Source organism: Ursus americanus, chromosome 25 (assembly GCF_024610735.1).
Source record: "Ursus americanus isolate L20-20 chromosome 25, mUrsAme1.1.p, whole genome shotgun sequence".
Lineage (NCBI taxonomy): Eukaryota > Metazoa > Chordata > Mammalia > Carnivora > Ursidae > Ursus > Ursus americanus.
In genome coordinates, this window is record NC_142151.1 from 19112580 (window position 1) to 19140365 (window position 27786).

Consider the following 27786-nt stretch of genomic DNA (forward strand, 5'->3'; position numbering starts at 1 on the left):
TGAGGTGGTATCTCATTGTGGTTTTGATTTGTATTTCCCTGATGCTGGATCATGTTGAGCATTTTTTCATGTGTCTGTTGGCCATCTGTGTGTCTTCTTTGGAGAAATGTCTGTTCATGTCTTCTGCCATTTTTTTTTACTGGATTATTTGTTCTTTGGGTGTTGAGTTTGATAAGTTCTTTATAGATTTTGGATACTAGCCCTTTCTCTGATAAGACATTTGCAAATATATTCTCCTATTCTATAGGCTGACTTTTGGTTTTGTCGACTGTTTCCGTTGCTGTGCAAGAGCTTTTTATCTTGATGAAGTCCTAATAATTCATTTTTGCCTTTGTTTCCCTTGCCTTTGGAGACGTGTCTTGAAAGAAGTTGCTGCGGCCAAGGTTGCTGAGGTCACAAAGGTTGCTGCCTGTGTTCTCTAGGATTTTGATGGATTCCTGTCTCACATTTAGATCTGTCATTCCTTTTGAGTCTGTTTTTGTGTATGGTGTAAGGAAATGGTCCAGTTTCAGTCTTCTGCATGTGGCTGTCCAGTTTTCCCAACACCATTTGTTGAAGAAACAGTCTTTTTTCCATTGGATAGTCTTTACTGCCTTCTCGCAGATTAGTTGACCATAGAGTTGAAGATCCATCTCTGGGTTCTCTATTCTTTCTCATTGATCTGTGTGTCTGTTTTGTACCAGTACCATACTGTCTTTATGATTGCAACTTTGTAATAGAGCTGGAAGTCCAGCATTGTGATGCCCCCAGCTTTGTTTTTATTTTTCAACATTCCTCTGGCTGTTCGGGGTCTTTTCTGGTTCCATACAAATTTTAGGATTATTTATTCCAGCTCTGTGAAAAAAGTGGATGGTATTTTGATAGGGATTGCACTGAATGTATGAAGTGCTCTAGGTAGCGTAGACATTTTAACAATATTTGTTCTTCCATTCCATGAGTATGGAATGTTTTTCCGTTGCTTTCTGTCTTCCTCAGTTTCTTTCATAAGTGTTCTAGAGTTATTAGAATACAGATACTTTACCTCTTTGGTTAGGTTTATTCCTACATATCTCACGGTTTTTGGTGCAATTGTAAATGGGATCGATTCCTTAAGTTCTCTTTCTTCTGTCTCACTGTTAGTGTATAGAAATGCAACTGATTTCTGTGCATTGATTTTATATCCTGCCACATTGCTGAATGCCTGTATGAGTTCTGGCAATTTGGGGGTGGAGTCTTTTGGTTTTTCCATATAGAATATCATGTCATCTGCAAAGAGTGAGAATTTGACTTCTTTGCTGATTCGGATGCCTTTTATTTCTTTTTGTTGTCTGATTGCCGAGGCTAGGACTTCTAGTACTATGATGAAAAACAGTGGTGAGAGTAGACATCCCTGTCGTGTTCCTGACCTTAGGGAAAAGCTCTCAGTGTTTCCCCATTGAGAATGATATTCACTGTGAGCTTTTCATGTATGGCTTTTATGATATTGAGGTCTGTTCCCTCTGTCTTACACTGTGAAGAATTTTAATCAAGAAAGGATGCTGTATTTTGTCAGATGCTTTTTCTGCATCTATTGAGAGGATCATATGGTTCTTGTCCTTTCTTTTATTAATGTAGTGTATTAATTGATTGATTGATTTGCAGATGTTGAAACACCCTTGCAGTCCTTTTAATGTACTGTTGGATCCTATTGGCTAGTATCTTGGTGAGAATTTTTGCATCCATATTCATCAGGGATATTGGTCTGTAATTCTTTTTGGTGGGGTTGTTGTCTGGTTTTGAATCAAGGTAATGCTGGCCTCATAGAAAGAGTTTGGAAGTTTTCCTTCCATTTCTGTTTTTTGAAATGGCTTTAGAAGAATAGGTATTAATTCTTTAAATGTTTGGTAGAATTCCCCTGGGAAGCCATCTGGCCCTGGACTCTTGTTTCTTGGGATATTTTTTATTACTCCTTCAATTTCTTTGCCGGTTATGGGTCTGTTCAGGTTTTCTATTTCTTCCTGTTTCAGTTTTGGTAGTTTATAAGTTTCTAAGAATGTATCCATTTCTTCCAGATTGCCTAATTTGTTGGCATATAATTGCTCATAATATGTTCTTGTAGTTGTATTTCTTTGGTGTTGGTTGTGATCTCTCCTCTTTTATTCATGATTTTATTTATTTGAGTCCCTTCTCTTTTCCTTTTGATAAGTCTGGCCAGGGGGGTTATCAATCGTATTCTTTCAAAGAGCCAGCTACTAGTTTCGTTGATCTGTTCTACTGTTCTTTTGGTTTCTATTTTGTTGTTTTCTCCCCTATTCTTTATTAATTCTTTTCTGCTGGATTTAGGCTTTATTTGCTATTCTTTCTCCAGCTCCTTTAGGTTGTGTATTTGAGACCTTTCTTGTTTCTCTATTTATTTATTTATTTAAATTCAATTAGCCAACATATAGTACATCATTAGTTTTGGTTGTAGTGTTCGATGATTCATTAGTTACCTATAACACCCAGCACTCATCACAACACAGGCCCTCCTTAATACCCATCACCCTATTACCCCCTCCCCTCCACCCCCTTCCCACCTTTCTTGTTTCTTGAAAAAAGCTGTATTGTTATATACCTCCCTCTTAGGACCACCTTTGCTGCATCCCGAAGGTTTTGAACAGTTGTTTTCATTTTCATTTGTTTCCATTAATTTTTAAATTCTTCTTTAATTTCCCTGTTGACCCATTCATTCTTTAGTAGGATGCTCTTTAGCCTCCACGTATTTGAGTTCTTTCCAAATTTCCTCTTGTGATTGAGTTCCAGTTTCAAAGCATTGTGGTCCGAAAATATGCAGGGAATGATCCCAATCTTCTGGTACCAGTTGAGAACTGGTTTGTGACCCAGTGTGTGATCTATTCTGGAGAATGTTCCATGTGCACTCAAGAGGAATGTGTATTCTGTTGCTTTAGAATGGAACACTCTAAATATATCTGAAGTCCATCTGGTCCAGTGTGTCATTCAAAGTCCTTGTTTCCTTGTTGATCTTCTGCTTAGATGGTATGTCCATTGCTATGAGTGGGGTGTTAACGTCCCCTACTATTATTGTATTATTATTAATGTGTTTCTTTATTTGGGTTATTAATTGGTTTATTTAATTGGCTGTTCCCATGTTAGGAGCATAAATATTTATAATTGTTAGATCTTCTTTTTGGATAGACCCTGCAACTATGATATAGTGTCCTTCCTCTTCTCTTATTACAGTCTTCGGTTTAAAATCTAATTTGTCTATATAAAGACTGCCACCCCAGCTTTCCTTTGATGTCCATTAGCCTGATAAATGGTTTTCCACCCCCTCACTTTCAATCTGGAGGTGTATTTAGGTCTAAAATGAGTTTCTTGCAGACAACATATTGATGGGACTTGCTTTTTTATCCAATCTGATACCCAGTATCTTTTTTAATTAGGGCATTTAGCCCATTTACATTTAGAGTAACTATTAGATATGAATTTAGTGTCATTGTTTTACCTGTAAAGTCAGTGTTGCTGTATATTGTCATTGTTCCTTTCTGGTCTATGTTACTTTTGGGATCTCTTTTGCTTAAAGTATCCCCTTTAATATTTCTTGCAGGGTTGGTTTAGTGATCACAAATTCTTTTCGTTTCTGTTTGTCCTGTAAGCTTTTTATCTCTCCTTCTATTTTGAATGACATCCGAGTTGGATAAAGTATTCTTGGCTGCATATTTTTCTCATTTGGCACTCTGAATTTATCATGCCATTCTTTTCTGGCCTGCCAGGTCTCCGTGGATAGGTCTGCTGCCAGTGTAATGTTTCTACCCTTGTAGGTTATGGACTTCTTGCCTTGAGCTGCTTTCAGGGATTTTCTCTTTGTCTCTGAGATTTGCAAGTATCACTGTTATATACTGGGGTGTTGACATATTTTTATTGATTTTGAGGGGGTGTTCTCTGTGCCTCCTTGACTTGAATGCCTGTTTCCTTCCCCAGATTAGGGAAGTTCTCAGCTATAATTTGCTCCAGTATACCTTCTGCCCCTCCCTCTCTCTCTCTCTCACAATCTCTTTCTCTCTCTTTCCTCTTCTTCTGGGATCCCAATTATTCTAATATTGTTTCATTTTATGGTATCACTTATCTCTTGAATTTTCCCCTTGTGCCAGTGGTTGTTTCTCCCTCATTTTCTCAGCTTCTTTATTCTCCATCATTTTGTCTTCTCTATCACTAATTCACTCTTCTACCTCATATCCCAGCAGTTAGAGCCTTCATTTTTTATCGCATCTTATTAATAGCCTTTTTGATTTCAGCTTGATTAGATTTTAGTTGTTTTATTTCTCCAGAAATGGATTCTCTAGTGTCTTCTCTCCTTTTTTTTCAAGCCCAGCTAGTATCTTTATAATGGTTATTCTGAACTCTGGTTCTAACTTCCTACTTATATCCATACTGATTAGATACCTGGCAGCCAGTACTGCCTCTTGTTCTCTTTTTGAGGTAAGTTTTTCTGTCTTATCATTCTTGCAGAAAGTGGTGGCTTTTTTATTTGTAGCATTGCAGCTGTTCTTTTCTTAGCTCTCTGATTGAGTTCACAGGGGTTCAGAATGATTTGATAGCTATCTAACCAAATTCTTGGGACCAGAGGAAGCTAAGGTCTCCTACTCCTCTGGCATGTTGGACTGTCTCCTAGATTGTGGTTTTAAAGAAATTTCTAGGAGCACCTGGCTGACTCAGTCAGTGGAGCATTATGCTCTTGATCTCAGGGTTGTGAGTTTGAGCCCTATGTTGGGTGAAGAGATTACTTTTTAAAAAATTGTAAGTAAATGTTTTTTGAAGTCTCTAAAGACATTCTTGGGACAATTATGGAAATTTAAATATGTTCTAGATATCATCAACAGTAAGTGATATTGTGGTTATTTAGGAGAATGTGTAAGTGGTTCACAAAAAGAGGTTGTGTGGTATTCACATACAGTTGACTTGAACAACATAGATTTGAACTGTAAGGGTCCACTTAAATGCAGATTTTTTTCCCAATAAATACTGTACAGAACTGTAAATGTATTTTTCGTATGGTTTTCTTAATATGGTTTTCTTTTGCGTAGCTTACTTTATTGTAAGAATACAGTATATAACACATATAACATCCAAAGTAATGTATTAGTAGTTGCCAGTTAACAGTAGGCTATTAGGGGTGGCTGGGTGGCTCAATCGTTAAGCATCTGCCTTTGGCTCAGGGCATGATCCCAGAGTCCTGAGATCGAGCCCCACATTGGGCTCCCTGCTCCGCTGGGAGCCTACTTCTTCCTCTCCCACTCCCCCTGCTTGTGTTCCCTCTCTCGCTGGCTGTCTCTCTCTCTGTCAAATAAATAAATAAAATCTTAAAAAAAAAAAAAAAACAGGCTATTAGTTGTTAAGTTTTTGAGGATCCAAAAGTTACATGCAGTGGCACCTGTCTGGCTCAGTCTGTAGAGCCTGTGGACTCTTGATCTTGGGGTCATGAGTTCATACCCCACGTTGGGCATAGAATCTACTTAACATGAAAAAAAAAAGTTACTTGCAGATTTTCAACTGCATGAAGGGTCAATGTCAGTAACCCCCATGTTGTTCAAAGGCCAACTGTACTTACACAGAGGTAAAGCAAATATGGAAAATATAAATTTTTCAGAAAAATAATTAATTGGTCCTTACCCACCAGACTGATTTTTTATAGTCTGATAAAGGATTACGAAATAAATTTTTAAAAACACTAAGTTATAATGTTTATTTAGCTTTTTCCATAATTAGAATATTTTTTTTAAGTCTTACAATGTCAGGTTTTGGTGAGTGTTTTTGTTTTTTATTTTTCATTAGAAAAAAATACTGCCTTCTTGAGAACTTATACACCCATATTTATACACCTTTCTTATTCTCATCCAAATCATTACTTTTCCTTAACCAAAGTCTTTTTTAACTTTACATTTTCATACACAGATGAAGTTAAACAGTCATAGTCTCAGCCTTTATCATACTGATGCATATTATTATAAATACACAGGAAACATTAGACTGCAAGCAAATGTTTTGGCAATATAGCTAACTAGATGTCCCAGCCAGTCCTCTTATAGAAAGTGATTCTAATTGCTGGTTGATATCATTTTAAATTTTTTGGAGAAACTTCCAGCAAGTAAGAAAGGAATGCTCACCTTATGTGAAGGGTGTGCCTTAATTAGTCTGCTCGGGCCGCCATAACAAAATACCACAGACCGAGTGGCTTAAACAACAGAAATTTCTGTTTACGGTTCTGTAGGTGAGAAGTCCAAGATAAAGGTCCAGCAGGGTTCAGTTTCAGGTAAGGACTCTCTTCCTGGGAAATAGTCATATCAGGGGTTAGGACCTCAACATGAATTTAGAAAGACATAATTCAGTTTATAACAGGAGGAATCCAATAATTTAATTGGAACACTAAAATGCCTTGTAACAGTACAAAGCTCAGAACCTGAACAAATTAGGAGTCTGATAAGATACCCCCTCAAGTAAAGCTGGAAACCTCTGAGAGCTATATACTCTCAGTGAAAACTGATTAATTTGATTTCATCAAAATTTAAAGCTCCTGCCCATTAGAATGGGAGAAAATAGTATATATATCTGACAAAGGCCTTGTATTCAGAATATATAAACAACTCTTGCAGACACTTAATGACTGAGCCACCCAGGCGCCTCACAACTCTTGCAAATCAATAATGAAGACAAGCAGCCCAATAAAAGTAGGCAAAGACTTGGAAACTTAACAAATACAGTATACAAGCATACAAAAAAGTTTACAACTGATCAATCATAAATGCAGTTTTGATGCAAATTAAAATCACACTTCACACCTTCTGGAATAGCTAAATTAAGACTTAAATTACCAAGTGTTTGTTAGGACATGAAACAGTTGGAATTCACACACACTTCTGATGGTAGTGTAAGATAGAGCAACAGTTTGACAGTTTCTTATGAAATTAAAATTAAATTAAATATGCAGTTATGATATCCAGCAATTCTGCTCCTATATACTTACCTAAGAAAAATGGAAGCAACATTCCTCAAAAAAACTTATACAAGGATTTTTACAGCAGTTTTAATCATTATAAACAAATATTGGGGGCAACCCGTATGTCTATAAACAAGAGTTTGGATAAACAAATTGTGATATTTTCATACATTAGACTACTACTCAGCAATTAAAAAACACTTCTGATAAAGGTACATGTGTGACTCTCAGCAACATTTGTATAAATATGAAAAACTTACGTTAAGTCAGACATAAAGGAGACATGGTATATTTTTCCTTTATATGAAGTTTGAGAATAGGCAAAACTAATCTATTGGTGATAGACAACAACATAATGGTTGCCTTTGGCTGATGGGGGATTGACTGGAAGGGAATTTTGCGGGGTGATGAAGATTGGTCTTTATCTTGACTGAAATGATTATACAGATGTATACCTATGAGGCTAGGGATAAGAATGCATTTATCGAAACTCACCAGTTATGCGCTTAAGATCTGTGCATTTTAGTTATACATTTTGCCTCAATGAAACAAGGAAGGAAGAGTAAAGACAAAAACTGGAGAGTTTGAGGCATCTGGGTGGCTCAGTCGGTTAAGCATCTGCCTTCAGCTTAGGTCATGATCTCAAGGTCCCGGGATCAAGTCCTTCATCAGGCTCCCCACTCAGTGGGGCGTCTGCTTCTCCCTCTCCCCCCCCCCCCGTTTGCACGGACTCTCTCTCTCTCTCAAAAATAAATAAAGTCTTTTTTAAAAAAACAAAAACTGGAAAGTTTGTCACTTACCATCATTTGAGAGAGTCCTACATTTCATATAGAAGGAAAGTGGTCAGATGTGGAAAATCTAAGAAGCAAAAAACTAAAATATTTGATAGCAATAGCATATAAAACAGCAGGAAACTTGTTGGTATTAATATGTTCTAAAGTGCTTGTATTGTTCCAGAGGATGGTAGTGATCATGACTACCTTTATACTTTAATAAATTAAGTGTGCATGCTTAAGGATAAGATAAAAGAAATAGACTGTATAGTTTCCAAACTAGTAGGGAAGCAAACTGAACAAGAATCCAAAAGAAGAAAAAGAAAAAAAAGAGGAAGTGGGGAAAATATAAAACAAAAACTAGGATGGCAGAAATAAGTCTAAATACATGAGTAATTATAACAAATATAATTAGACTAAATGCTTCACTTGAAAGAAAAAGGTTGTCAAACTGGATTAAAAATAAAGTTTAGCTGTATTGTGTTTATAAAAACAAATAAAACTTAAGGCAGCTAAAAAAATTGAACCTAATATTGAGTGAAAACATCAAGTTGCAGAAAGATACATGGCATGTAGCTTCACATATGTGTACATTAAAAATATTCAAAACTGAAATAGTATTTTTTTTAGGAATTCAGATATTACAGAACTATAAAGAAAAGCGGGGGGAGATAAACACATAATTTGACAGTTAATTACCTCTGAGGAGAGACAGGAAAGGAGAGGGGATTAGGGAGTGTTTTGTTTTTTTTTTTTTAAGATTTTATTTATTTATTTGACAGAGAGAGAGCCAGCGAGAGAGGGAACACAAGCAGGGAGGGTGGGAGAGGAAGAAGCAGGCTCTCAGCGGAGGAGCCTGATGTGGGGCTCGATCCCAGAACGCTGGGATCACGCCCTGAGCCGAAGGCAGACGCTTAATGACTGCGCCACCCAGGCGCCCCATATTAGGGAGTGTTTTAAGGTCATGATGATATTTCTAAGCTATGTGATGACCAGATGGTCATTCTTTATGCTTGCACATATTTTGTACTTACTCCTTTGTATCTGCTCTGTTTAATAAAAACGGTAAAGAGGAAAGTCTCTTTCATTTATCCAATCAATAATTTTGCAGTAAGTGCTAAGTAAAAATTTGAGTAGTGTGTAAGTTAATGAAATGTCAGGCATTTGGCCATGATTTGTAGAAACTTTTAAAGCAGAGGTTCACAACCAGCCACCTACAAACCAGATCTTTGTTCTTGTTGATGAATACACGGTACCCGGCCAAGATTAAAAAAAAAAAAAATCAGGGAGCGTACAACACTTGAGCAGACACTTTACAAGAGAGTATATTCACATAGCAAATAAGTGTATGAAAAGAAGTGCCGTGTTTTTAGTCACAGGAAAATGCAGATTAAAACCACAGCGAGATTCCCCTTATAGGCACACCACATTGGCCAAGTTAAGGCTGGCATTACCTTTTTAAGTTATCTAAATGTTTTTAGTAGAAGTTCAGTTATTTTGCTGGGATTTTCCAAATATACAGTTCCGTCAGAATTATAATTTTCCTTTTTTCCTTCCGTCGTTTTCTACCTCTCCCCTCTCTGGCGCCAGTAGTTGCACAGTGGTGTTGCTAGAGAACGTAGGAGATATCCTAATTCCGTTGTTGACTTCGGTGGAAATGCTTGGAAATGTTTCCCATTCATCATGGTACTGGCTTTGGTGTGGGTTATCTACATTGGTTATATTATGAAAGTATCCATTTATTCTCATTTCAGTAAAACTTTCCTTTTTTTTTTTTTTCCCCAAAGATTTTATTCACTTAGAGCATGAGCAGTGGGGAGAGGCAGAGGGTGAGGGTGAAGCAAACTCCCCGCTGAACAGGGAGCTGAACGCAGGCCTTGATCCCAGGACCCCGAGATCATGAACTGAGCTGAAGGCAGACACTCAACTGACTGAACCACCCAGGCACCCCACGTTTTTCTTTTTCATGAAAGGATATTGAATTTCATTAAATGCCTTGCTGGCGATCGTATTTTTCTCTTTATATATTAATATGTTGAATTACATTTACTAGCTTTTCTAAATTAAACCATCCATTTGCAGGGCGCCTGGATGTCTCAGTCAGTTAAGGGTCTGACTCTTCAAGCCCCATGTTGGGCTCCACGCTAGGCATGGAGCCTACCTAAATAAATAAATAGAGATAAAAAAAATTCTAAAAACCATCCATTTGCATTCCTTGACATAAACGTCATTTATGGTATATTTTTCCTTTAATGTGCTAATAGATTCTATTTGATAATGATTTATTTCATACTTTTGCATTAATAGTTATAAATATATGTATTAATATTTATGAATAAATATGGAGTTTTCTTAGCCCCCCCCCAAAAAAACCAGTGTGTTGGTTGCCACCATTTTTTTTTTAAGATTTTATTTTTTTATTTATTAGAGAGCACTAGCAGGGGGACGGGGCAGAGGGAGTGGGAGAAACAGCCTCCCGCACTGCATGCTGAGCCTGATGGCAGGCTCGATTCCCAGGACCCAGAGATCATGACTCAAGCCAAAGGCAGATGCTTAACCCACTGAGCCACCCAGGTGCCCTTTTGGTTGCCAACATTTAAAGACTGGGACTTTGGGGAGTGCCTGGGTAGCGTAGTCGTTGAGCGTCTGCCTTCGGCTCAGGGCGTGATCCCGGTGCTCTGGGATCGAGCCCCACATCAGGCTCCTCCGCTGTGAACCTGCTTGTTCCTCTCCCACTCCCCCTGCTTGTGTTCCCTCTCTCGCTGGCTGTCTCTCTGTCAAATAAATAAATAAATCTTTTAAAAAAATAAAATAAAGACTGGGACTTTGGGGCACCTGGGTGCTCAGTGGGTTAAGCATCTGCCTTCAGCTTGGATCATAGTCTCAGGATCCTGGGATCTGGCCGCATGTCACGCTCCCTGCTCAGGGGGGAGTCTGCTTCTGCCCCTTCCCCCTACTCCTCTCTCTCTCACTCTCGCTCAAATAAAATCTTTTAAAAAAATAAAAATTAAAAAAAAGGAACATTCCCTGTGGTTCCTTTTATTAAAAAAATAAAATAAAAATAAATAAAAATAAAAACTGGGACTTTGTAGGGGCTCCTAGGAAGGCTCAGTCAGTTAAGGGTCCAACTCTTGATCTCAGCTCGGTTTTGATCTCAGGGTCATGAGTTCAAGCTCTGTGTTGGGCTCCACTCTGGGCGTGGAGCCTACTTTAAAAAAAAAAAAATGGGGGACTTTGTAACTTATCTTAAAAAATAAATCTAGGGGCACCTGGCTGGCTCAGTGGGTAGAATTTATAACTCTCGATCTCAGGGTTCTAAGTTGGAGCCCCACCTTAGGTGTGGAGATTACTTAAAAATAAAATCTTTAAAAAAACAAAACCTCAGTAAACCTGGCCAGAATGCCCCCGTTTCAACAATACTGGTTTCCTGGACCGGAGTAGCATCTACCCACTTCAGGTAGGATATGGGGGGATGTTGCTATGTATCACATGTGTAACATTTTTAATCCTTGTAGGCAAAATGTTTAGAGCATATATAAAATAAGGACTGCACTTTATTATTTGCTTTTGCACATCTTATTCCATTCTTCTTTCTTCTCCTATATAGTCATAATGTCCCATGATCTGTATTGGATAAATGTGACCAGTCAAGTATACAAAATTTAGCAATTATTTAATCAGTGACTTTAACTCATCAGTAGGAATTCAATTGAATTGAAAAAAGCGAGGTTAATAATCATTTGTTCCATCAATGCATGTCTTTATTAATAAAAAATACCTTGTCTGACATATGTTCTCTCTTAGGGTTTGGATTCTTCCTTGAAATTTACATCTTAAAATTTAGGAATTTGGGGTTTTTTTAATTTTTTATTTTTAGTGATCTACACCCAATGTGGGGCTCGAACTCACCACCCTGAGATGAAGAGTTGCATGCTTTCCCAACTGAGCCAGCTTTGCACCCCTAGGTGTTTGGGTTGTTTGTTTGTTTTTCAACTCATAATCATAAACTCTCATCTGAATAAATTGTCCGAAGTACCCAGATCAATTATGGTATAATTTGTGCCACGGGACTTAAAGTGGGGCTTTTAAAAATGACTGGAATAATAGAGGCTTTCTTCTTTGTTTGAATCGCAAAATCACCTGTATTGTATATCAACTCAGCTCTTCCTGTTCTTAAATATGCAACCTTGTAATAGTCATAGAGTTCATAAACAATATTAAAAACCTTAACTACAGATTGTTTGGTGTATATATTAAAGGAGTCCTGAATGATTGACCTGCCATTTGTCTTTGGGGGAGAAAATCAACTTCCTTTTTTCCTTTTTCTGCTTAGTTGATGTAATTGTAGGTGAGCCCAAAGAGAGTAGTGTTTTTCTTTTTTCTTCTTTTTTTTTTCTTTTTTTTCCCCTAAGAAAACCATTGAGATTTTAACAGTTTGTTCTTTTACTAATGTCCTTAGTGGATAGTAGTGCATATATTCTGCTTAAACAAGACGACTATGATATAAATGCATATATTATATATGTTAACTAATTTTTAGCTTTTGTTTTTGTTGTGTTAGTGATTTTGTGTTGTATGTTTTGTTTTCGGTGGTGTGTGTTCATTTTAGAAATTTTTAAAATTGCAAAAGAGAAAGTGACAGTGATTACTTATAGGGAACTATTGATAACGTTGTTAGTGGACTCTATTGAGACAGTGCAGTGTGATTGAAAAGAGACCAAATGGAAATGAAGGACATTTAGGTAAATCACTTAAACTTTCTGGGCCATGCCCTTCCTGATCTTTAATATGTGAGAGGATTGAGGTCCTTTCAGTCTCTGAAAATGTTGTGAATGGAAAGAAGGCTAAAGGAGGAGCTCCAGCCGTGCTGCTGCTGAACTATATGGACTTGAGGAAGTAAAGTAACGCAGATACTGCACTTTATTTACCTTCTTTCCTTTAGAAGGTTGTTGTGAGGATATGTGATCCATTGTGTATTACTTATTTTATAATTAAAATTTGTGATGTCATCTATTAATCTGTAGAACTTTAGGTAGAGTACAGTAATGGATGGCTGCTGCATTTTCCCTGGCTCTTTTCAAACAATAAATTTTCCCTATAGAGCCCCTGGCTGGCTCAGTCAGCGCATGTGCACTCTTGATCTCAAGGTTGTAAGTTCAAGCCCCACTGGGTATAGAGATTACTTAAAACCAAAATCTTTAAAAATAAATAAATAAATAAATTTGCCCCCTTTTTTGAGAGAGAGAGAGAGAGAGAGCAAGCACATGCTAAGGGAAGGGGGTGCAGGGTAAGAGGGAGAAAGCAAATCTTAGGCAGCACAGAGCTCACAATGCTGAGATCATGACCTGGGTAGAAATGAAAAGTCAGACCCTTAACTAACTGAGCCACCCAGGCACCCCCAATAAATTTGCCTTTTGATTTTAAAAGCCTCAGAGGGGTGGCTGGGTGGCTGAGTTGGTTAAGCATCAGATTCTTGATCTCGGCTCAGGTCTTGATCTCAGGGTTTGGGAGCTCAAGCCCTGCGCTGGGCTCCACGCTGGGCATGGAACCTACTTAAAAATAAACAAATTAATAAAATAAAAGCCTCAGAAATTGAGTATGTCAAAAGAAAGCATTATGTTGTGTGAACGATGTTTTGTAGAACTTACTGCTGTTTTAATTTTTAGGTCCCCACTTTCCTGTTGGAGTAGTCCCTCCCAGAACAAAATCACCAACGCCTGAGTCTTCGACAATAGCCTCCTATGTAACCTTAAGGAAAACTAAGAAGATGATGGATTCAAGAACGGTATTTAACTAGAAGTTAATTTCTAGTAGAATTCTTAAGCCCATATATGGCTTTCTCATACATAATTTCCTTTTTAGCATTTCACAAAAATTTTTTTTGCATAGTCTAAGAAAAACTTAGTAATCTTAATTTTTTTTTAAATTACATGCAGGAAGTTAGCACCTAGGGGACAGATCTACTCAATACCTAATCTAGGTTTGTTTTGATCGGCCTTGAGATAAGGTCCACAGTTTGTGGAATCTATTCTCATATGACTGCCTTATATTACATCTCTTGACACCTCTAAGAATTTCTTTGATGAGACTGATAGACATGTCCTGTGGTCAACCAAGGTAATGGATTTCCAAGCTACCCTGAGTTTAGAGGGCCTTTTAGCTGTGGTGGATTTAGAGTTTGCCAGTCCTCTGGTGACCCTGAGAAATGCGAATTGAGATTGGGAAATAAATTCTTTATTTCACATATTCATCTGAGACCCATTTAATTCAACTTGCTGTAAACCAATCTAATCTTGGTCATTTGGGGAAGATTATCAGGGTGCTTAACTCCTTTTCACCAGGTAGGCTTAGAAATTTGGGCTGCAAAAGATTTTTTTTCTTTTTTTTTAAGTGAGAGCACAAGCAGGGCTGGCTGGGGGGGCGGGGCAGAGGGAGAAACAGACTCCCCGCTGAGCAGGGAGCCCAATTTGGGGCTCGATCCCGGGACCCTGGGATCATGACCTGAGCCAAAGACAGACGCTTAACTGACTGAGCCACCCAGTCGCCCAAAAAAATTTTTTTAAGATTTTAATTTATTTATTTATCTTAGAGAGAGAGCATGAGCGGGGGTGGGACAGAGGGAGAGAGAATCTCAAGCAGACTCTGAGCTGAGTGCAGAGTCCAGCATGGGGCTTGATCTCACAACTCCGAGATCATGACTTGAGCTGAAATCCGGAGCCAGATGCTCAACCAATCGAGCCACCCATGTGCCCCAGAACTTTTACTTTTCATCTTTATAAATTCTCTACTTATTTGGTATGAGGTAATTTGATAATTTTAAGCTATAAGAATGAAAAGTACTACAAATGATAAGATTTATGGTTATTCTTGAAAGATATTGAAGTACAACTGCAAAGTATATGCCCCAAATATCTGACAAATTTATATACAAAAATATAATATTTTAATTAGTACAAAATTATTGAGACCTAGAAAGATCATTATTGTAGAATAAAAATTAATGAATTTCTATATATCAGTATTACCATTGGCAGTCATGGTTTTATAATAGTATTATTTTTTCATAGTTAGGCATTTTTTACAGATTGAAAGGGTATTTTCTTTGAAAATCGTAAAGTTAAAATAAAGCAACAGAAAAAATTTTAAAAATGCATGTGGAGGGGCACCCAGCTGGCTCAGCTGGAAGAGCATGCAACTCCCTATCTCAGGGTTGTGAGTTCAAGCCCCATGTTGGGTGCAGAGAGTACTTAAAAATAAGATCTTTAAAAAAATAAAAATGCATGTTGAGGGAGGCCTGGCTGGTTCCGTCAGTAGAACATGTAACTCTTGATCTCGTATTCCTGAGTTCAAGCCCCACGTTGGGTGTAGAGCTTACGTTAGAAAAAAGTTAAAATGTGTGTTGAGATGAAGAAGAAAGATATTACTGGATTTATATTCTATAACTATCTTTTTTTAGTACATAACTATCTTAAATAGTAGAAGAAAAACTACATAATCAAATACAGGGGGGAAGTATAGAAGAGTATAGTTATATGATATTGGTACAGGAAAGACCTTTCTAGGCAAAATCAGTGCCAGTATAAAATACTTGGAATATAACAGACAAGTTCCATAATATATGAGGAATGAATATACATCAGTTATTTTTAAGAGTTTCTTTATGGAAAATATGCAACAGTAATTCACAAATATATGATAATTGTTCAACCCCATAATAATTTTTAAAATACTGAAACTGCAATGAGATACTCTTTTCCAGTTATCATTGGAGAAAAAGATCTAAAAATTAATAACATTTGGCATTTAGAAACAGTAGATTTTTACAATATGACAACTTGGAAAAAGGAAGTTGCAGTGTAACAACATTTTTGCGTAAGCGTAGAAGAGGAAGACTACATCTTTGTAGTTACTAAAAATAAAAGGATAAAATAAGAAACTTAATAAGATCCAAAATAAAAATAAAAGGAAAGGGATGCGATGGTAGCTAATTCCCAATCTGTATCTAGAATTTGCTCTTTTTTTAATGCTTTCTTTGGTTTTTTTGGTATTTTGTTTTCCAAAGCAAACGTGTTTTATTTTACATATAAAAGAGAATCACCATCACTTTCTGCACATTAAGGCTTTTCATTTTTCCTCTTCCTTTTAGTTTTTACTTGAGCTCTTTAAGGTATTTATTCTATACAATTGAAAATGGCTCTACTTGAGGCACCTGGGTGGCTCAGTCGGTTAAGTGTCTGCCTTCAGCTCAGGTCATGATCCCAGGGTCCTGGGATTGAGCCCCACATCAGGCTTCTCACTCAGCGGGGAGTCGGCTTCCCCCTCTGCCCCTCCCCGTTTGTACACGCAGGCTTGCACTCTCTCTCTATCAAATAAATAAATAAAATCTTTTAAAAAAAAAAGAAAGAAAGAAAGAAAATCACCATTAAGAAAGAAAGAAAATGGCTCTAGTGCTATAAACTCTTGCCCTGCAGGCATTTTTCGGATTGCAGGCGAGAGAAAAGATCTTAGGGGTTTGCCTGACAAACTGCCTCATCACAGAAATGCTTACCTCCACCTGGGCTTTTTCAAAAGCAAGCGGCTTCACCAGTGTCTCACAGTCAGTCCCCACCAACTCAGACCAGAGACGTAAAGAAATGTATGGATTCTATGCCGTAGATTCTAGCATATGTTGAATCTTTAAATGTCTGTTATATAAAATAAGCTAAAATTTGCTTATGACTAATACTGAAGTTCTTGTTTTGTATTTTATACCCATATCGTTTTACATCATTAATAAGAAAGTAAGAAGTAAGAATTGGTTATTTAAGGTGACAAATATTTTTAGACCCTTCAGTAAACCATAAAAATGAGTCTCATATATATATATATAAAGTTTCCAAATAAAACCATCTGATTTATGGAAAATAGTATTTCTGTATTTCTGTTATTGATCATAAACTAAGGCTTTTTCTCTACAGGTCTTTTCACAGTAAATGTGTGACTTAAAACATCACATTTTCATTAAAACAAATCTCGGGGGCGCCTGGCTGTCTCAGTTGGAAGAGCATGCAGCTCTTGATCTCGGGGTTATAAGTTCGAGCCCCATGTTGGGTGTAGAGATTACTTAAAGATAAAATCTTGGGGGGAAAATTTTTTTAAATAAAATAAATCTTCTATATTTAGAAGCTGTGCCCCTTCCTAGTTTGAGTTTTATATAATTTCCTGTTACAGTGACCATGCATCACCAATTACTAGTGAAGGATAAAACAGTTTGCCTTTCTGGTGTTAACAAACCTCCACTTTTGACTTTGAGAACAAAATAAATGCATTTTAGAACATTTTTTATTCCAACATACTTTTCAGAAGTTATTCTACGTTCTTGTATTGATATGTCTATTTTTAATTTAAAGGAAAGGCCACGAAGTGCAGTGGAACAGCTCTGTTTGGCTGAAAGTACCCGACCTAGGATGACTGTGGAAGAGCAAATGGAAAGAATAAGGAGACATCAGCAAGCTTGCCTGAGGGAAAAGAAAAAAGGATTAAATGTTATTGGTGCTTTAGACCAGTCACCCTTACAGAGCCCTTCAGGTTTAAGAGATAATCCATTCAGGATTACCCAGGTAGATCAATTGCATTTAATCATTCTTCTGGGTAAATCTGATATCACTTGAATCGGGATCATGGAGTCACATGATTGATGGGTTTTCAAATGTCTACAGTATGGGTAGTTATTTTGTATTTAATTCCTGTAATAATAAGACAGCTTAGTAAAATAGAAATAGCCCTGAGTTCAAAAAATCGGAGCTGTATTACTTGTTGGATGTCCTTGTACCAGCTATGGACTCACTGTTCTCTACTGTAAATCAGATGGCAAATACAGCCCATCCCACCTACTTCACAGAGATACTAAGAAGATGAAAGTGCTTTCAGCAAATGTGAAATGCCAGGATAGTCCCCAATTCCCCTTCCAATAAAATGTGTATTACTCTGTGTCCTAATTTAACACGACCTAAATTGTAGCAGGAGAGAGCTTCTAAACAAAAGTTCTAAGTCTGATGTTCATCGCATCCCAACCCCCCCTTGTAAAGTGACACCATTCCATTTCTTCTTATTTGTTTGTTACCCCAATTCATAAATAGATAGCAAACTTGGGAACCTTTTTCAGTAGCTTCTGTCTGGTCCGTCCCTGTTAGTAAACATGTATCAGCTGAAAGTGTTGCCCTGTCTTCCTCAAAATCCCCTTTCCATCTGATCAAGAGCTGGCAGGCATTGCTACTTACACTCCAGCACAGGTGAATAATTACACATTCTACAATTTACAAAATGGGTGATTAAAAGAGATGAGAAAAAATGTGTGGAATACTGATATATTTTTTTTTTTCCTCTGTTGGTTTTCATAAGGAAACCTCCTTGTGAGTGAAGATCAGCCTTTTTTCACAATTAGCAGGTGCTATCTGAAAACCATGCATGGCTTCATAGTATGAATCTCTGCTATGTATCTTTTGGACAGACTCGAAGAAGGGATGAGAACATTAAGGAATCGGATGCTGTCATTAGAGAACATGATGTAAAGCCAAACCATGAAACTCCTGCCGCAGAAATTGTTCGACTAAAAGAAGTTGAACCTCAAAATACGGATTTCAGCAAAGAGGTAGTGAGATTATTTTAGAGCAGATACTCCACGGGGGGCGATTTTTGAAGGTTAGATCAAGTGGGAAGGTTGAAAATAATGATGTTTCATTTCATCGCAGAGACCCTAAGTCTAAGTGAAATGATAGGTTTTGTTTAACGTGAGTGATGTATTCAGCACATCAGAAAAATGGGATAATTGAACACTTAAAACATAATCGAGGCTAGAATAAAGTACTGTTAACCCCAGGTAAAGACTCGGATATCCCCGAGCTGCTGGCTGTTAGCAACGGGCATCATCCCTCCAGGCGAAAAACATTTTGCATCCAGTAGTAGAGAAGGTTAATATTTTCCGTATACTTGAATCTAAATATGTATTTCAGTAACTGTTTGACAGGATATCCTTTTTTAACACACTTTTATTTTTGAATCATTTTTCTTCTTATTCTACAGTTGGAAAAAACTGAGGACATTTTTTCCAAAACACCTTCCAAACCTGAACCAAATGGAGTAAGTTCGGAGGAAGTGATGGATAAAGAGGCAAACAAAGAGAAAGTGCCCGAGGATGTTTCATACAGGTAATAATTAGGGAAAGCGACAAAGGAATCACTCCCAGACTTACGTAACTGCTCAAGAATAGAGAACTTCGGAGTCAGAAAGTCTTGGGCTCCTGTCCCAGCTCAGCCACTGAAGAGCGGCAGGACCTTGAACAATGTACATGACCTCCCTAAAACTGCAGGTTCCTAACTTGTAAAAATGGGGGTCATAATATTCTCTATCTCACGGGTGTGTTGTGATGATTAAATCAGAAAACACAGGTACAGCACTTAACGGTATGCTTAGCACCTAGGAATTCAGTCAGGACCTTTAAAAAAAACGCCAAAAGATACATAAGCTGTCTCCAGGTCAGCACCTCAGCATGGCCTGCATAGTGGGTGGTAATGACAGACACTGATCAGAAATCCAAGGTATCTGGTGTGTTCCAAAAGTTACAGTGATTTGCTACTTATTTTTTGGCTGTATTTCTTAACTGGCCTTCTTATGTGTATGTCCTCAATCTCACCCTTCATTAGAAAAATAACCAGAGCTGGAAAAGAGAAATAATGTGATTTAATGTTACTCAGAATCCCTTTATTTCTTCAATGAATGGCAAGATTGAGTTTGAAAAACTTTTGGCAATCGCCGATTAGGAAAAAACCTGCTGTTTTGTTAATAGGCGTAGATTAAAACACATCTAGTATATTAAAAATCTATGAGTTTCATGACCCAACAACAACAACAAAGTTTGTTGGCCACTTTGGACGATGCCAGGGAATTGACTTCTTATTCCAAAACCTGGTACATAAAGGCAAAGAATCAAGTGTTTATCTTACCTTTCCCAAATAAACTGCAACCAAAAAGTTTTTGAGGAAATAGTTTTCTTTTTAGAAGAATTTTTAGAAGAATTTCATTCAATAAGGAATGAGAGACATTCAATAAGGAATGAGAGACTGTTTTGCTAACCCTAATGAAATAAAGGTTTTGAACCATATTCCTCAATGGCTAGAAAAGCTGGAAAAGCTGAAAATCTGACAGGGAACTTTATAATGAGTGGCTCAAGAAACCCTTGAACTCACTGATCATTTTGACATCACGAAAAGAAACAACCGGTTAATGCAAGTGAAATGTTAGCAGTTACTAACTGTAGATGGTGGCATCTTTTGTATATGGTTAAACATTTTCATGATGATAAATTGGAAGAAAAAATTTTACTGTGTTCTGTAATAACAAGTTTTAAAATATCGATCTGTTTTCATTAGCCCTCAGGATGAGACGCAGATCACAAATCATAAAGCAGAAAGTCACCCTGAAGAAAATATAAAGGACAATATTCTTGAGCAGGAAGAAACTATTGTTTCTTATGAACAAACTCCCGAGGCTTCCAGAGGAAATCAGACGACGGCAGGTAGATATTACACATTTCATAGTCTTCTCACTGGAGTTTCCTCTGAACCTCTGAATTTATATTCTGCCTACCCACATGCACTTTTGGGAAGGATGCCCCTGGAAAGGATGGAAAGGTGACCTCAGCCTACATCCACAGAGTCTCTTCTGGCTTGGATCACTTCCTTCTCTCTCTCTCTCTGTCTCTTCATCTTAACTTTAACACATATACCATAAATTTTTTCTAATAAGATCTTCCAGAACTTGGAAAACATACCTGTTTCTCTGAGGCTGGATTCTCAGAATAGTCACAAACCTACTACCACCTTAGGAGCCGCAGAAGATTTAGTGCCTAAACTAGTAGAATGGGTTTGTTTAGCTGCTGCTATACCCACATCTGGATTTTTCTCTGAGAGAAGATCGTGATCCATAGCATGTCATAAGATAGGGGCTCCTGGGAGGCTGTCGGTTAAGCAGCTGACTCTTGATTTCAGCTCAAATCGTGATCTCAGGGTTGTGAGATCGAGCCTTGTGTTGGGCTCTGTACTGGGCGCAGAGCCGGCTTACGATTCTCCCTCTCCCTCTCCCTCACCCCCTCCCTCTCTAAAAAAATGATTAATTAATTAATTAAAAAATAAAATAAAAGTGTGCCACTTTCAGGGCTTTTTTTCCTTCACAGATTTGATTTTCTTTTTTTTTCTTTATGATATTCGGCAAGGGATGGGGATCATACAACTAGTACATATTATCAACATCACTTCTCACAGTCCATAAGCAAAAAACCGTTCTTAATAATCCTCTGTCCTGGGGCGCCTGGGTGGCTCAGTCGGTAGGTGTCTGCCTTCAGCTCAGGTCATGATCCCAGGGTCCTGGGATCGAGCCCCACTTGGGGGGGGGTCCCCACTCAGCCGGCAGGCTGCTTCTCCCTCTCTGCTCCTCCCCCTGCTTGTGCACGCTCTCCCTCTTTCTCTCTCTCTCAAATAAATAAAATCTTTAAAAAAAATAATAACCCTCCCTACTTTCACCCCCCTCCCCATCATTTTGGAGAAGGGCAAATACAGTAAAATTCAGTTAGTTGGGACTGTTCTTCTTTGGAAGAACATAGGATTCTGGCAGTATTCTCTATATCTTATATACATAAAACATGCAAATTGATGTGATAAGTCCTGTTTCCTTGTAATGGATATTAAACTCTGCCTTTTCTTTTGCCTCTATCATTATAAGGCATTGTGCACAGAAATTCTCACTTTTTTAATTGCCACTGATATATATATAAAGATATATGTATATATATGTGTATATATATATATAATCGAAACACATTGTATACGATGGTTAAGTTTAAGGTACAGGAGGAAGAAGAATTTTTAAACAGTCTCCAAGAGACATTTCGTGCTAAATAATCATCAGTGGTCAATTTAGAAAATCACAGAACCCAGGTACAACTGTCAGTTCCTGAAACATGTTCTTATTTTATGGGGTCACAGCATCAGGATGTCCTTCTCCAAAGGTGTCCTAAAGACGTTTATCTTCTCGCATTCTCTTGGTGTGTTTTAGTGAAAAGTCTGTCTCCATCTCCTGAGTCCTCGCCAGTTCCAGCCACTCAGCCGCAGCTCACAGAAGGATCCCATTTCATGTGTGTGTAGTCTCAGAAAAAGTACGTCCGTTCCCTTTGCATTTGTGCTTTAACTTCAGAGTTTTTAACTTGAGTTTTATTCACTTATTGGTTTGGTGAACAAAAACTGAGATTAATTCTGGGCTGTGCATTAGGGATTGTTGGCAGAGCAAGGAGGCTACGTATTTGAGCCACGGGCAATAACTCAGATCTCCGACATCAGCCCTTCCAGTGATTTGCTACGTGACAGCATTTTCTCTGTCTCTTATTTCATCGTCCATAAAAACAGCAAAACTAAGAGGCAATGGCCTGTGCCAAGACAAGCCTCACGGTGTTTTGCAGCTGTGCTCCCACTTAGCATTCCTTTCCAGAGTCGGATCTGAGAACTCTGTGGAAGCGATTACATGTTGATCAAGTGATGTTTTTTACAGTTCATGGGATATGTCTACCGCATGGGGAGTCTGTTAATTATTTTAAAGGACAAAGGAGTGTTTGTGGTACAGCTAACTACATGGAATATTAAAATCATTAAGATCTATCAGAAATTATTTCTAAATAATTTTTTTAAGTAAGGGAGGTCACTACCAAAAAAGCTGTGGGTGGGGTCAGGGGGAAGGAGGAAACCTTACCTTAGACCACAGTCTAAGAGCTGAGAATAATTTCTTAAGTTCTTTTAACAATTTTATAGACAGATGCTAAATTTTACTTGTACTTTTGTACTTGCAGATATATACTCTTTTTACTTTTCAGGAAACTGAGATGTGGAGCTATTATGCCTTTTTGTGCATTTTCTCGTCATACCATTTACCAGACCTAGTAATATCGTATGCTTTAGGGTCGCCACCAGTTTCTGTTAAACAATTATAAGCAGCAAAAACACATAGAGATATTATAAACATTATTGCTAACATATTCTTTGACTTTTAGATTCTCAAAATAAATTAGTACAAATACTAAGCTGACTGAGTTTACCCAGTAGTGCTTATTTTCTAGAATCTTCTTCCATTCATACCTTTTTGTAGCAACTATAACCTGTGTCCTTTTGTTCATGCAGAAGGATTTATGTCTGTCTTGTCATATTTGTAACTTTTTATCTGAGATTATGTCTACATGGAGCCTAGAAGAGGCCTTTGTTTGTTGTCAGTTGATATTTATGCAGGATTGACATCCTTTCTGGAGTTACAAAACACCTGTTTGTTATAGCCTTACCTATGTCTTGCCTCTGTCACTCATGCGTTTAAACTTTTAACTTACTATGTTTTGAAGTGACAGTTGCCACTAGTGACAGAATAATACCAGCATAGGAATAGTCAGCATGCTTATTTGACTCCCCTTGTGCAAAGAGTTGATAGATGGCCTCTGTCCATCTTAGTGGACAAGTGTACATTAAAATCCAGTCTCGTTATCTTTTGGTTCAATACACAGGTTACCATTCTTTGTACACAGACCAATGATAATAAAAAATGTTGTCTGACAATAAAGAGTATTTACAGTTAAAACTCAAGTACATTTCCAGGTTCCTTAAGTTGTTATTATTGGATTTTGTTTCATTTTACTTTCACTGTAAGAGCCAGTGGCATGACATACTGGAATGAGGTCCAGTGACTGCCAGATATTTTCTAGTCTTCTGGCACGCAGCCACCGTGAACAGCTAGTGGCTCTCAAACCGGTATTACTTTGTCTTCTCACTTGTGTGTATGGCATCTTGCTGGCTTAGTCGTCTTGGCAGGACTTTGGAAAGGTTTATAAATGACACTGCTGTGTAGGCAGCTTAATACATTGTGACACATTTTAGCAAAGTTATGCAGATCTTCGCTCATTTTGTTGATCTTTCAGATTCAGCCACAAATTTGGCTACTTTTTAAAATTCTGGACTGTTATTTAATTACATTCTTTGCTTTGTGAATTAAAGCTATGAAATGACAAGAAAATGTCCTTCCATTGTATGACGTCTTCGGATTTTCCTGGCCGTGCTTGTCAGTTCCATTGTTACGGAATACCGCACTCAGTTACTTTAGGAAACGGGCACTCACGAACTTTGCAGGTGTCAAGGTAATTTTCCCTGTGTTTATTTTGCAGCTACACTGACTTCTGTTGAAACCATTCAAAGCTAAGGACATGGACCTTCGGCAATGTGAGAAGATATTGTACAGTATATTTTAAATCTATGAAATTCATAGTTCTGATGCTTTTGGCCACAGAGCATCATTTTATCACTTCTGGAAAATGTTTATTCCAAACAGCTTTAATGGCTCATATGTACCCTCCGTAATCTCAAGGTTGCTGTTCTGACACCAGCTTGCTGCTATGATTTCAGAGCACATAAGTAAAGGTGCTTTTTTAATGTGCGGTCTACAGCCAGAGCTTACTTAGTTGCTGATTTCCGGATTTTGATGTTTCTACAGTTTAGATGGATTTATATTTCGTTTTGCCTTTTCAGTACATAAACTTAGTTATTATTTCCAACGAAGCTTGTTTTCCTTTTTTTTTTTTCCTCCTCCCATTTTGGCTACTGCAATGCTTTGTTTCACACTTGATTTGTAAAAAATTTTATATATATATTTAAAATGTGCCATTTTATTATCGCTAAGTGAAGTACGTCCTGTTTTCTGCTATAATTATTTCCCAGTCAGATTGCAATGTCAGCAGTTACTGCCACACTCTTGTCAGCTTAAACACAAATGTTACCGCTTACTTTTTCTTAAAAATACAATTTAAAATGTAGGTATTTTGAAGTACTGGGCTTATACTTCAGTTGGGATAGATGTGTACAGCAATAAGCCGGTTTTCAAATCCAGTACTTAGTTTGTGTACAAATGTAATTATGTTCATTGTGTATATATTATACAATGAGCACATGTAAGTATTAAAGGCTACTTACTATTGTTTAAATGCAAATGTTCATATCTCATTTCTTTTTTATCATGTTAAATAAATGTTGATGTTCTTAAATCACTTGTGTTAGAATTTTTGCTCTTCCCATCAAAAGTGGAACGTCTGTGGGGCGCCTGGCTGGCCCAGTCAGTAGAGCATGTGACTCGTGATCTCAGGGCTGTGAGTTCAAGCCCCACATTGGGTGTAGAGATTACTTGAGAAAAATAAGTCTTTAAAAAAATTAATTAAATTAAAAGGAAAATCTGAGACTCAAGGGACTTCTTGATGGACACTAGGCTGTTAATCTTACCATTATAGACAACATCATAGAAAGACCTTTTCTGCCATGCAGGCCGGCTCTCCCATGTGAGAGCTCAAGGAACTGGAGGCCCAGGGAGATAGATTGGGCCACAGTCGCATTATATTTAATGACAGAATTTGGACCAGAACATAGTTTTTTCACATTTCCTCGGAGGCCAGCTGCTGAACACCACTGGGCAGGTTTCATTTCGTGAAGTCCTCTACACTTATTTCTATTTGTTTCTGTGTTGTAGAAACGAGCTTCAAACATCTGCTTTCTCTGCGCAGTGGATTGGGCTTGAAGAGGGGTGTGTGGAGCAGAGGGTTATTTCTCTGACATGGGGAACTAGAAACCGTTTCATCATCAGAAGTAGGACCCTCAGAGATCATTTTCTCTTACAATACATTCTTTGCAGATGTTCACGCTCTTCACAATCAATTACATTTCTTCCCTCTGTAACCTTTTGTTCACGCTATATATTGTTCCCAGAGTACAAGGAAATCTGATGCTTTGGGATTCCTATATGAAATGGCTGAAACTAAATTGGCACTGGTCAGTCTTTCTTTTTTTTTTCCCATGCTCTAGTAAAGAGGATTTAAATTTAATTCAAAATGCAGATGTATAAAAATTCATCTGCTCTAAACAGAAACACACAAAATGAGATGCAAATCGATACAGTCTATATTGTAGGAGGTGAATGAGAAGAGAGGTTAAGATGGAAGGAGACCGTTCAGCTCTCCAACCATATAAACATGTTTACACATACAGCCTTTCTCTGAAGACATCATGCCAAAGTCTTCCAAAGGAAATAGGCTACGGATTATTATTTCCCTCTAGTCACCGTTCCGTTATTGTTACAGATCTTCCGGTCAGTGTGTTGGGGGGAGAGTGACTGTTGGTCTTTGGTTTTTCCTTGGGTTTTTTTGGTGAGGCTTTTTATGTCTCGTGTGTGTGTGTGTGTGTGTGTGTGTGTGTGTGTGTGTGGTGTTACTTTGGCTTTATTAAGCACAACATTTTTTGAACTATTTCAAGAAGGAAAAATGTCCCATACTAGAGTACCTGGAAGCCTAGGGGGTTTGGAAAAAACAGTATAGAGTAGTTGTAACTCGGGACAACATTTCAGAAAGCCAGATGAAAATCACTACTTAAAACAATAGGTCAGCACAGGTACTTGTTACAAGATACAGCAAAAGGGACTATTCTCCAACTCTATGACCTAGATCAATACTCTATCTCACCTAGAGCTCACCTTGCTCAACTCCTGCTGTCTTATTGGAGAGGTGTGCAGAGAGCCCAGGAAGTACGGAGACTTAGAGGAAGGAGGGCGGCAGACAAGCCGGAAAGGCCGTTACTCCAAATACAGGGTTGTTATGGGCGCCAGCTTTCCAGCATGGAAGCAAGCTCCAAAGTTTAATGTGGGTCGCTGTTGGGTTGGTTACTCAGACATCACGCCAAAGTCCCCCACATGCCCCTGCCCCCAATTTATAGAAAGTTGGGGGGTTTGGGGAGGGTTTTTTTAGATTTATTTATTTGAGACAGCAAGCACATAGAGAGGGAGAAGCAGACTCCCCACCGAGCAGGAAGCCTGATGCGGGGCTTGATCCCAGGATGCCGGGATCATGACCTGAGCTGAAGGCAGACGCTTAACCAACTGAGCCACCCAGGTGGTCCCTGCTCAGTGGAGAGCCTGCTTCTCCCTCCACCTGCCTCTCCCCCTGCTTGTGCACGCTCGCTCGCTTGCTCGCTCTTAAATAAATTAAAAAATCTTAAAAAAAAGAAAAAGTTGACAGTCATACTCCTATGGTGGTCAAAAATTAAAAATAATCATAAACAAGAAATCTGCAAACTTCTTTGTTTGCAAAGCCACAAAAGTATTTTTAAAAATTGTTTCCCTTGCACATTTTAAATTTGACATCTTTAGTTTTTCAGAAGCTGAGATAGTCAAAAAGAGGTTGCAATTTTTAGCATACTATCAATTTAACTTTGAAACTTTTTTTTTTAAGATTTTTATTTGAGAGCGAGTGAGCGAGAGAGAGAAGGAGGAGGGAAAGGGGCACAGGGAGAGGGAGAAGAAGCTCCCGCTGAGCAGGGAGCCTGACTCGGGGCTCAATCCCAGTACCCAGGGATCATGACCTGAGCCGAAGGCAGTTGATAGAGAATGTGACTCCATCTCGGGGTCATGAGTTCAAACCCCGCCTTGGGTGTAGAGCTTACTTTAAAAAAAAAAAAAAAAATTGCTTCCTGGCCCTTTGGCTAAGATTAAGTGTAGTTTCTGTTCTTATCAGTTTAATATCTGATACATCCTCTATCCAAGGACAGTATATGAAGTGGCTTGTTGGAGCAGAGAGATGGTATAGAAGCTTGCTCTGTCTGCTCTGTGCATCGACCTCCTATTACTGCAGAACCTCCAGAAACAGTGCACCCCTTTGGGGGCTAAAGTAAAGATTCAAAAAAAAATAAAAGATGCAAACAAGCTTTTTTAAAAAATACTTTTTTCTTTTTAAGTCATCTCTACGCCCAATGTGCAGCTTGAACTCACAAGCCCGAGATCAAGAGTCTCTTTCTCTATGCACTGAGCCAGCCCTACGCCCTACAAGCTTTTTTTCTTTTTCTTTTTTTCAGGTTTATTTATTTATTAGAGAGAGTGGAGGGACAGAGGGAGAAGCAGACTCCCCTCTGACGGGGGAGTCAGACTCTGGACTCGATCCCAGGACTCCAGGATCACAACCTGAGCCAAAGG

At 38.1% G+C, this 27786-nt stretch overlaps 1 protein-coding gene and 1 non-coding gene across 10 annotated transcripts in view; both read left to right on the forward strand.

The window, feature by feature from the left end:
- Nucleotides 1-24823, forward strand: part of PLEKHA5 (pleckstrin homology domain containing A5) — a 237473-nt gene extending 212650 nt beyond the window's left edge. For 7 of the 9 annotated variants that reach the window (XM_087855672.1, XM_045781378.2, XM_087855668.1 and 4 more), the window contains 7 exons: nucleotides 13392-13510; nucleotides 17115-17324; nucleotides 18215-18355; nucleotides 18787-18911; nucleotides 20133-20278; nucleotides 21814-21913; nucleotides 23951-24823. In XM_087855672.1, the coding sequence (XP_087711798.1) occupies nucleotides 13392-13510; nucleotides 17115-17324; nucleotides 18215-18355; nucleotides 18787-18911; nucleotides 20133-20278; nucleotides 21814-21902 (830 nt within the window). In that variant the 3' untranslated portion in view covers nucleotides 21903-21913; nucleotides 23951-24823. The remainder of the gene's footprint in view (nucleotides 1-13391; nucleotides 13511-17114; nucleotides 17325-18214; nucleotides 18356-18786; nucleotides 18912-20132; nucleotides 20279-21813; nucleotides 21914-23950) is intronic. The other 2 variants (XM_087855669.1, XM_087855665.1) reach the window with 1 other exon arrangement.
- Nucleotides 24824-27279: 2456 nt separating this feature from the next.
- On the forward strand, nucleotides 27280-27473 carry LOC123781800 (U2 spliceosomal RNA). The gene has a single exon (XR_006776814.1). It is a non-coding gene; the product is annotated as a U2 spliceosomal RNA (small nuclear RNA).
- Nucleotides 27474-27786: the final 313 nt, after the last annotated feature.